Below are 12001 nucleotides of genomic sequence, written 5' to 3'. Positions count from 1 at the left end.
AGACATTACAGTAGTTGCTAGAATTAGTTAACTTAATGCTTCATTGCATCTCTTCTAAGAGTAAATCTAAGAAGACAATAACTCTATTTTGTGATTTGATTATATAACAGCTGTTTGACATCTTGTTTTGATAGCCACATCTTTTAGGGCAGGCTACAAGTGTGAAGACCAGTCTTGATTCTCCTGAAAACACACCACCCCCTACGCCTACCCCCCCAGCTCCAGCAGGACAGCAACATCTTGGGAAAACACCATCAGGAGCCCTGGGGAATGGAGGAATAGGACAGGACTCTACCAAATCCAAACAAAGGAAAAGAAAAAAGGTATTTGGTGCAGAAGTAAGAAACCAAAACATCTTGAGGATATGATGTGTATCATTTTAAATATTAATTCACATTGATTTTAAGCTACATTGCATGTTAACTACTGATGTTATAGTATGGGCAAACATGTTCAATATTTTTTTGGCCAGAACTTAGCTAAGACTACTCTGTGTTTTGTTGAGGTGACAGTTGCTGTTTCTAAGACAAGCTGTTCCTCTACAGCTGCAGCAGTAGACATCACTCCAGATAACCAACCCCTTCTCTGACAGTTGCAGCTAGAGTAGGTTTTGAGGCTCAAGGTATAAGCAAAGTAGACAAAGAGGTTGTTCCGATTGTCTTGCTCTCTGCAGCCTTAGGCAGCTGCTTCCTTTGCCTATGACAGCTTTGCCTGATCACCTATATTTTTATGCCAATTGGTTGCATTCAATCTAAATATTTGTTAACTTTGCATAAAATATGGACATCTCACATTCGGTGTATGAAAAGTAAATATTACAATTCCTGTCTTCTGTTGTAGGTCCTTGGTATTCTATGTCTATGTCTATATGTACCTTAAAACCACAGGGGAAATAGACTTGATTAAATAAACTGGTTAGGAAGCTCTGTGTTAACCACTTAGAGCTTTTTTTTTTTTCTTTTAAAGAAAGAAATGTGATGGCAGCAATCGTTTTGCTGCACAACAATGGAATGACTTATGATTTTTTCATGTGTGTTATTCTTTTACAATCAATACTTATTTTTCATGGAATTTTACTAGTAATTTTTATACTGACAGTTAGAAAAGGATTTATTTTTCTCCTTCAGGTGAAAATTAGATAATTCCTGTCTCTGCTGCCTTAGATAATTCCTGTCTCTGCTGCTCTTACATTGTATTTAGAAAGCCTTTAGTGAATCCTAAAATCTTTCTGAAGACATTTAGACTGCTTTCTCCTCTTCCTATTTTTTGTTTTGTATTTGAATATGTTTTGCTTCTCTAGGCAATTTCCATTATTATTCCTAGAAACAAAATTGTAGATGGGGATTAAATTTTTGATACATTGTATTTCACTAGTTTTGTGAGTTTATTTTAAATTTCTGTTGTTTATCTTAATGCCTTTTAAAATAATTAAACTCTAAGAAGTGCACAATTTTAATTAAATGTTCCCATGACATGTCCAATTTGGTTAGGTATGTACTAGATATAACTGAGGCATTGAGACAAATGAGTTAATTTGGTGGAGAATGTTATTTTTAGTCCACGAAGGCCCATTCCAGCAAAAAATATTTGAGTTTCGCATTCCGTTACAAATGTCAATCAACAGGGAAGAATCCACCATCTTATTATGAATAATTCTGTATGTAGGTACGTAGGTTTCAGTGGACTCGGCACTCTAGAAATTTCTTTTGTAAAAAATACCCCAAGTTTTAAAGCATTAATATGTAGTGTAAAATATATGGGGAAAGCTGGTACATGTGTACATTTAATTTCAGTGTATAATGTAAGTTTTTGTTCTTGGTGCATTCACTAATACTATTTTCATGAATTTATTACCAAGCAGACATCATTCTGGTAAGTCACCTGAATTCTGGCAAACAGCCACGTCTGGATGAAGCCTAAATGAACATTACCATTTGACTAGAAAGGAGAAAAAAGGAACTTTTTATTTTAAAATCTTGGGGATGCTTTTGTAAAATCAGTGAACTGGTAGCAGTGAAATCTGATTTTTCCCATTCAGGGCTCATCACCCCCCAAAAAATTATTTAAAATTTGAAAACATTCCAGTTTGAGATAATTAAAATATTTTTTCATCCCTCTAACATCATAACGTCACATGTTTCATCTTCAAATTTCAATCTGATATTACTCAATGGTGATTTTGGTGTCAAATTGCTTTCCACTTTGGGTACTTGTTCAATATTTTCCCCACCCCTTGACATCATAATGAAAGCCTGAAATGTTTTAAAAATAGTTTCTGTGGTTATTGCAGTATGACTTATATGACCCTTTCATTTTAGTTAGAACATTTGCTGCTCTTTTCAATTGCAACATACAGCAGCACTAGGTGAAAGATTTAAGAGGACAAATATGGTGTTCTTTGGGTCTCTTAAGCAAAGTTCATGTAAAAGTCCTCTTTGATTTGTTAATAGCTTTTTTTCTCTAATGTAGTGTGTGGCAGCAATGATGTGTATCCTCAGGAAAAAAAAATTGGTCCATTTTATAAAGGTTTATTTTCATACTTTATGCACTGTAGGTCTGTTGTGTGTTTTTGATTTAGTAACAATTTATGTGTTTTTCTGTTGCAGAGCACTGCAGCCTGTGGTATAGAGGCTCAAAGCGATGCCATCCAGCCCAGCCACATCAGAGAGGCCATTCGACGCTATGGCCACAAGATTGGCCCCCTTTCCCCATTCACAGTACGTAATAACAGAGTTATAAAAAGTTATATTTATAATCTTAAAGAACTTTGATTTTCAAGTGGTCAAATGAAGAAGCTTTGGAATTGTTGAGAGCAATTTGTGGTGACTGTAATTTTCTTTATAAAAGTGACATAATGCTCTTGGGAAATAAAACTTAGTAATTTCTGTCTCTTTTTGGAAAGACAAAAAAGTTTTTTTTTCTTTTAAATATTATTTTCTTTCAATTACAAATTATGCTTTTTTGTTAGTGCTTGAATTTTCTGTTTTTGCAAAGTTTAGGTTTACAGTTATTTTAAATTATATGTATTCCAATATGGTGAGGAGCACTTTATATTCTAAAATTAGTTGTGTGTTAGATACTGCTCCTATTGGAAGCTGAACTCTCAAGTGACACATTTAGGGTTGGAGAAAGAAGAGATTGGTTTCTTTAGACAACTTTGAACCTCAACTAAAATGTAATAGAACTGAGCTTGTGGTAAAACACTGATGGGTTATGAGGTTTTGCCATCATTTTTTCTATGCAAATGGCAATTCCATTGTCCAGAGATGTCAAACAAATTCTTTATTTAAATTTCTCACCTGATAAAAAAATGTAAGTCTCTGATGTCATAAATTGGGGTTATTTTTCTATGAACTATTGTTTTATGTGGCATATATTGTTATTTAGCTTAAAAAATGCATTTAGAAAAGAATGAAAGTCAAAGAAATTATTATAGAAAAAACATACTTGATCTCAGCTTTGAAAAATTAGGAAGAAATTTTCAATTTTTGCAGAGGTTTTAGAAAAGAAAAATTATTCTGAATCTGGAGGAAATTCATCTCCATGAAAATTATATGGAGGAGCACAAACATCAAGGAAACAGTAGTACTTGACCTCAAAAGCTAGGAACAGAAAAAAAAGTAAAAGAGCATGTGAAGTTATAATTTTCTTAGTGTTAAAACTAAGGGCAATACTTTTATGAATGGAACTAGATGTTTGGGATATTATTCTCTTTACATAATTTTACCTCTCTCCTTTGCCACTCACAAATGCCAGACTAATATCACGTGAAGCGTACAATAGAATTTCTAATCCAAAATAGAGAAGAGCTTTTAGCAGAAGTTTGCAAGAGATAAAGCAAAGAACATGGTTATAGCTTCTGAAAGCAAATATATTTGGTTTTATTTTATTTGGAAAGAACTCTTATAAACAATTACAGAAAGGTAAGTCTTCCTCCTCCAACTATCACTAAAAGGCAGCTTAGTTATTAACCAAACTATGATTGCTTTGCAACCACAAGATATAGTAAAATACTCTATTTTTTTCAGTGTCCTGCTAACTTATGAATTTCCCAAACTATACAGCTAACTGAACAATTTTACTTGTTGACGCTATCCACTGTCAGCATGGTTAATATGATGATTAAATCTTGTTCCTTCTAAAAAAGCCAAGAGACAAGAAATCATGGATAATCTTGTAGATGCATACAGATGTTGTAGAGCTGTAATACTGTTCTTTTTTTTTTTTTTTAATAAAAAAAAAAAATCAGGAAGAGCATTATGAAAGATATTATAGTGTATGCATTTAGATCTGCTGATTTGCCCATTTTTCTTTTCACTGCTATCAATCACAGCTGTCCAAAAAGTAACTACCCCAAACTTCCCATAAGTTCGTTACAAATGCAGAAAGTGTGAACATAGACAGATGCTTCCTTTGACCCTACATTTTCCTATTGCCAGACTCTCACTGTTGATTTAAAAAATACTCTACCTAGCCATTTTGAGCAGTGCTGCGGCAGCATTTCTTTTGAACTAACTTCTACTTTCTCCAATTGCCACTGCCTTCACAATACTTTCTTTATATATTTGCGTGACCTCGTAGACTTGATGACAGAACCAGGAGGAAAAGTGGCTTTACTCGGTGCACTTCTTGTGACACTTAACAAACTGCAGGTTTGGTGTTTGCAAGAGCTGGAACACAACCACAGTTCATGCTGGTGTCCATCCTGTCCCATATTTTCCCACTTAGCATGTAAATGAGAAGTATGCCGTTGTGTTTAATCCTCTGTCTTTTATCCACTGTGTTTTATCCTATGAATTCTATTGTTAAATCAGATTTATTAGATAATTCTAATATTTTTGACTCTGTAAAAGGTGACTTTGATGAGCATCTTGGCTTGAGAGGCTTATTTCAGAAGAATTGTAGAATCAGCATAGGATCCCTAATTTTCCCATCATGAAGAGGATTTAGTAGGATACTTCAGAACTGGTCAGAACCAGTAGTAATTATCTGAACCTTGGTAATTCGCTTTCTGAAAGTGGACTTAAGCTCAGAATATTACCAATACAGATAAACATCTGCTTGTAGAAATGGCTGAAGCCATGAGATTATTTAAACTTAGGTTGCAAAACTTGACTATGCTGAAGTACACACAAATGAGTGTTTGAAGGCACACCTTCGTAACTGCATTGTGTAGACTCAAATTGCCATTGTTAATTGTTTCTGAAGTCTTTTCCCCATTTCACTGTTGAGCGCAAAGGTGCTCAACAGTGAAATGAGAGGAGGGAGCTGGAGCCAGTTTTTGCCTCAACAAAACTTGATGGTTTTCTTCTCGGATTCTGACTTTTTCTGAGAGCCCTTCAGGGTGATGTCTGAGCACTATCTGAGGTAGACTCATCAGACTTGATTTGGTTGCTTAAAGACAGATGCTGGAATAACTTGTATGGTTTGCATTTTTAGCCCAGGAGGACCTTCTTCACAATGCTTGTCATATCCATTAGGCAGCTGCAGGTGCCTTATTTAAGACATCTCATAATATCTCTAAGCTTAGGTATCTGGATCTTTAGTATTACCCGATAGTTCTCTTGCTACTGTTTTGAGAGGGCAAGAAGTAAACAGGAAAAACAAGAAGAGAAGTTATTCTAGAGATATTAGAATATGGAAAGATTCCACCCAGCGTCAGGAAAGCTAGAATTGATTTCTGACAGTGGCATTCATGACTTATGTGGCATTATTGTGGCATCAGGCATAATACCTAGAGTGGAATTTAGTCTAAAACCTTTAAAGCCTAACTTTACAAACGGTCACTTGCATTTGTTCTGGATGCTTCAAGTTCTCAGTATCCTCAAAAAAATGAGTTCTTACAGGTCTTAAACCGCGACTCCAAACCAACGGTGCCTATTACAAATCTAGATCTTTCTACCTCTGTTTTCTGTTTGACAGTGAGGATTATAATTGTTTGGCACCAGAGTTTGTCCAGAGATAAATTTATAGGATTATTATGATAAGGCAATGACATGTCTGCCAAAATATTTTTTATTATGGAAATATAAAGAAATTTCATTTGGTGAAGCTGACTTTCAGTAAATAAGACTGAATTTAACACTTGTTGAGTCAGACTGGCATTCATCTACTAAATGATTAAGAGAAATATTGAGTTTTCATCAATAGCTATGTGTCGTTAGATTCAGTGAAGTCAGGCTTTCAGCTGTTTCCACCCTAAAAACTAACCCTAAAATCATGTAGACAAGTTAGTAATATTTTTTTATTATTATTTTTTATATTTATATTTATTTTTTTAACCATATTTTCTTCGATTTCTCATAAGCCTGCTTATCTTTCTTCCACATGAGAATTTGTAATTAATAGGTTCCCTCACAGAGTCTGTTGTGAGATTTTTCTTCATGTACAGATATTTCACACTAAGTTTTCTGAGATCGGTAAGAAGAAAAAAAGAAGTGCAAATATGTTTTTTTTACAGGGAGAATGTATAATCAGTCCTAGAATCCTGACTGTGAACACAATAACCTGAAATAACTTAATAAGTTAAGGAACATACAGAAAGTCTCATAACAGGATTATTGGGCAAAATAAGTTACCCAAAGCATTCAACAACAATTTTCTTAAAACAAGAAGTATGTTATTCTGAAAAATTCTTAGATGTATGTCTATTCAACATTAAGGAGGATTTACAGAAGATCCTTACCCTCACTTTAAGTTAGTAAGAAATAATGGACAGCCCAAGACTATTTCTTCATTTTAAATAATTCCTATCTCATTGCAGCCAGTTATATGAGGCAGAGAGCAAACATTTTCATTTGAGAAATTATTTTTAATTTAAGTAGAGTTGGCTTTTGGCTTTTTGCCATGCTGCCTAAAGTGAGGCATTCAGTGGTCTCCCTGAAATTCACTGTGTATCATTTTTAGTGTTTATGATTTAACAAAATTGGTTTTAGAAAGACTTTATCATCAGTGCAAATTAATTTAGTTTAAATCTCAGTACACCTGGAGAAACAACTTTAAAAATCTCGTTCTGCAAAATATCTGATAATACATCTTGATTTAACATTGTGAGAGACTAAAAAATCAGTGTTCTATATGAAAAATTCTATTCAGATGATAGCATTTCAATCCTAAAGCAGATACCATTCTCACAGCCTTTCTATAAACATGCAGATTTTGTCAATACCAGTCTTTTGTTTTTTCTCTGCCATATACATGTAGGCTTGAATCTTCCTTTTTTTTTTTTCTTTTTCCTCACCTGTTTACTGTTTCTGAAAGTGGAGCAGCAAGCAGGCTGCTTTATTGTACTCTTCTGGCATTTTTAAATCCTTTTTCACTTGTGACCTGACTTTATCCTGCCAATATTTTTTATTTTCCATTTTTTATTATGTGACCGTGCCGTCTTTAAGGGCAGCATTAAGCTGTGTCACACTCCCAGGTTAAGTCCCATGTCTTGAAGGAGAGGAATCTCAGCTCTGACAAGCCAGGACTCTGCAGTTCTTAGACTAAAGCTAATTTCTGCCCTGTTGGAAGGTCACCCTCATCAGTGGCAAGACCCTTACAGGACTGCAAAAACGTTCTCAAGGTTCAACATCAGGCTCCAAAAATGTGAAAAAGCTCTACCTTTGTTCTCCTGTGTGGCTTACCAGAAGAGACCTGCCCTTCTTTAAGACATTAATAACACGGTCATGAGCGATGGTTCATTCATATTTGATCCAGATACTCTCCAAAGGTTATTTGAATCACTTCCTATAGAGACTCTGATGCATGGACCTTGATTCTGCTTCTCTGAATAAAATTCACTTGTTTCCTTGGAACAGCTCAGAAGAGGATCTGAACTGATAAGAGAATGTTCTTCTGCTCTTGTATTTACCCTACAAGTCCTCATTGCAGTGTGGGTTGTTCAGCTTTTCCTTAGACTGTTTTTCCATTCCTCAGTCATTCTGCTGACAGCAGAGCAGCCAGGTATGCTAGATCAGAGGACCAGGAGCCTTACACACATAGATGTTGGTTCTAATTTTGTCTTGGCAGCAAAGTGTTTTTTCATCAAGAAATTTCTTTGGATGTGGGACCAACTGGGAGGGTTGCATTCAATGTGAGGTTCAGTTATGGGCAGGCTGAATTCTTGCCTGAGCACCATCAGTCATGGTATCGTATTGAAGCATCATATTGGAGGAGACAGATGAGTGGACCTCATAAGGTTGGTTCCATTCCAGGAATTTCCAAAGTCAACTTTTGTATTTTAGATTTAAACAAGAAAGCAGTTGTTTATATCCAGGATCCCTCTCAGATCTCTTTTGCTGGTGTAACTCACTGATGTTGATGCAGATCTTATCTTCCAGGTCCTCACATGGGATTCAGGAAGACAAGTCTTCCTTATACCATCTTACAAGTAGGGCATCAGATTGTTCTCAGTGCTAGGGTTCTCATTGTTTAGCTCCATTGTCACTCTTCCTACACACTACTACTCCAAATGATTAAAACAATTGAGTTTAGTTTTCTCAGCTCATTCAATTAACCTTTGTCATTCTTCAAATCTCTTATTTTTAAAAGAGGAAAGACTTTCTATGAGTAATGTTGTGGTGCAATTCATGAGTGTCTCTTCACGTCACCCATCCTTGGATGTTTTCAAAGTGTCTGATAAACTATGTTTTTTCTTCTAGTTAGAAAACTAATTCTCTGGCAACTTTGGTTCAAGTACTAACTTTCTGAATGCTGCAGGCCCATGACGACTGCCAGTCCCTCACTTACTATATCTGTCCCTGAAAATATCCCTTCTAGTGGCTTCAGTAAGGTCAGGGGAAGGTTTAGATCCTTCTGATAGTTTTTCAATATGACACCATAGAAAATATGACACCTCAGACTTCTGTCTAAAATTATTTTGAAGTTTTGCACTATCTAGGAAATATACATACCCTATGTCAAATGGTTCCTATTCCTAAGATCTGAAGAATTGCCCATATAGAAAGCACGGTTATAGAAAGATCAGCTGGAAGATTGCTAATATAGCTCATCTATGTTTGACTGGACAAATGCCACAGACCACAACATCATTAAATCTTATATGTTGTAGAAGTAGTTTTTTAATATAGATTACAGGGGGCTACTGAGTGCTCCATCTATACTTTTACCAAACACTACAAAAATTAAGGGACAGTGGTCATTTTAATAGCATGAAAACTCAAAGGTCTGCTGGTATGTCTGGGTAGAGAACTAATTTGTTGAAGCTGGGTACTGTGTGAAAAAGCCCTTGAAGAAGGAGAGGTTAATTTTCTGTAATTTATTTGCATATATTTTGGTTTTGTATTTTCCCATCTTCCCATCTCCTAATTTCTTTCAGACTTCCAGGTAGAAGGGCTTTTGTGGCAGTTTGGCTAATGCAAAAAATAATGAATTATGACTAAGATTTCATTTGACTGGGAATAATAGCTTCACAGTACATCAGAAAGGAGTTCTTCCTGCATACACCAAGAGTCATTTCGTACTTGCCATCCAGTGTTTTACTGGGTATGAATCTAAGACTGCTGTGTGAGGTTAGTGTGGTAGAGTCCTGGTGTGCTTTGCATCTTGGTTTCCCATGAGAATCCAGGTACATTTCCTAAATGCAGTCTTACTGGGTTAGTAAGATTGTTTAGACTGTTTAGCCCAGAACCGGTGATGTCACTAACTGAGAATTAATGTAAACTGTTCTGAATGAAAACAAAATAAGTAAATTAAGACTATTAGGTAATGATTAGTTTTGTTAGATTGATGTTTTTTAAAAACATAGAGAGATTGAGTATTTTCAGTTATACCAGTTATAGAGGTGAACAGTACTAGTAGCAGAAATAGTTGCTGTGGTACTTAGCTTTTTATAACATCATTGTTACAGACTCCTCAAACTGTTGTTTTTTGTTGTTGTTTTTTTTTCTTTTTCCTGTTAACATCGATTCGAAAATTCACTTGACTACTTGACTTTTCTGGGGTAATATCTGATGTGCTGTGTTTGGCAATTTTATTTGAAAGAGTCACAATGCAGTGTTTCTTAGGTCTTTGACACCAGAGGGAGAGACAAGAGAGAAGGAAGGGCAGAAACAAAGCAAAATTTCTTTGAATATTCATCCCAGGATGCTGTTGACTGAGAGAAACCCATGCCATATGGAATTCGTCAAAGAACATGTGGCTTGTGGATTTGCATGTCAACTGGCTGGTCATGCTGACTGATATTGGTAGTTAGGAAACTGAAGCACTTTATAGGATAATGGATGTTCCATGACTCATGCTTCTAGGTGTATGAAAGAAAATTTGGAAGCTTACATCCAATATTGCAATTGCACAGTTTTTAGGTTCTCCACCTGAAAGTCTAGGATTTTAATAGGACTCCTGCCAGCTTCATTCTTTGACATTTCAGAATGAGTTGACCCTCGTTGACCTATATTCAAAATGTTCCCAGGGGTTTGCAAGCCTCTGATTTTGTGTTCTGGTGCAGTTTGAGACATACATGCTAGAACCGTGCTATTGCTGTGTTGTACCGTTGTGATTCACGTTCTGTACTTGGTTTCACCGAATCTTGCTGGTTTTGAGTAGCTGAAACTTAATGGAACTGAGAAGAATCACGTTAGTTTTAGTTACCAGCTGAAAGCATATTTTCTTTCAGAAATGACTAGATTTCTGGAGGATATTATGCGACGAACTTTTTTTTTTTTTTTGGTAGAACATTTCAAAATGCTAATGTTACTTCTAAAATGGAGAACCTGATAGTAAGTACAAAGTTCATCATTAACTACTACAAACCCCATCCTCACATATACAGCATTGTGATTATATCCTTGATTAAAAAATATATATATATATAGGAGGATATTTTGTAACAAAAAGTACATAGTCTTTTGGGATTATTTTCTCAAGGTTATTGTGTGTTTGTCAAGCACCAGCAGTGGTATTTTCTGACATCTTTTCTTTGTTGTTTTGTCATGGTTGTCCTTGCTCTTCCATCCAAGCTGGTGATAGGTGTTCCTAATAAGGCAGTTTTGGAAGAAGAGTTTGGCTGTGTAATTTATTCTTTAGGAGCATTTGATGGATGTTGGTTTGGACAAAAAGAGCACTTTGAAAGTTTTATAATCATATGGTAAATGGGAACTAACATTAAACTAGTGAAAATGATCCGTTTGCATTTATTTTGACCTTAATAGCTATGTCAAAATGACTAACATAATTAGAGTAGTTAGGTTTTGTCTCCAAGTGCAAGCCACAATGGAAAGCAGCAAGTGTACTCTAGATTCTTCTGTATTGTATCATGTCTAAGGTAGTCTAGACATATATTTTATCCGCATATTCTCTTTTGACACTATTGGGCGGTGCTTATTGTTGACTACTTTAAAGCATGGCCCAGACTTTCAAGGAGCAGAGATATACATAATGAGTTTTTAAAATAGCACTATGTAATTTTTCAAGACATGAAAGAGAACATACGTAACTCTTCATCATGTGGGATGATGCAATTCCGTCTGTTGTACCTGAGTCTATTTTTCTGTACTCTGTGTATTTAGCTTAAAGAAGACATTTTGTGGCCATTAATTCATTGCAGGCTAAATCTTACTTCCTTGTTCAAGCAAAACTTAATGGGAAGTATGCCTACATTAAGATGAACGGACTTTTCATATTCAGAGATGAATTTTTGTGTGGCTATAAAATTAATTGATAAGAATGGCCTAATGCTTGGACATAACCTCTATTATCAATCTTTTACACACATTCTTTTTCTCATAATTCATCTAGATATTAGAGGAGTATAATAATACTGACTGGTAGTTAAGCATCAGCACAGTCTGTCCCAAAAGCTCATGTAAATGATGTTGGTGTCACAACCCTTTACATGGAGAATATAACCATATGATTAGGTTATTTTGTGGTTCATTCAGATGAGTGGTCTAAGTATTAGGTACATTGAAGTGTGACCTAGAATGAAAGGAGAAGTAGGATTGTTTCTCTTACGTGTAGAAAACGTACAATAGGAATGCAGTGAAAAGTTTTTTTGAGG

The 12001-nt window shown here is 35.4% G+C and overlaps 1 protein-coding gene across 2 annotated transcripts in view; it reads left to right on the top strand.

Moving 5' to 3' along the window:
- Positions 1-12001, top strand: part of SUPT3H (SPT3 homolog, SAGA and STAGA complex component) — a 277597-nt gene that overhangs the window by 217459 nt on the left and 48137 nt on the right. For both annotated transcript variants that reach the window (XM_084284666.1, XM_084284667.1), the window contains exons 10-11: positions 135-323; positions 2607-2717. In XM_084284666.1, coding sequence (XP_084140792.1) covers positions 135-323; positions 2607-2717 — 300 coding nt within the window. The remainder of the gene's footprint in view (positions 1-134; positions 324-2606; positions 2718-12001) is intronic.

The sequence above is a fragment of the Netta rufina genome (genome assembly GCF_964035555.1).
Source record: "Netta rufina genome assembly, chromosome: 3".
NCBI lineage: Eukaryota > Metazoa > Chordata > Aves > Anseriformes > Anatidae > Netta > Netta rufina.
The sequence above is the reverse complement of the archived record's forward strand: the minus strand, read 5'-3'. Positions and strand labels throughout refer to the sequence as shown.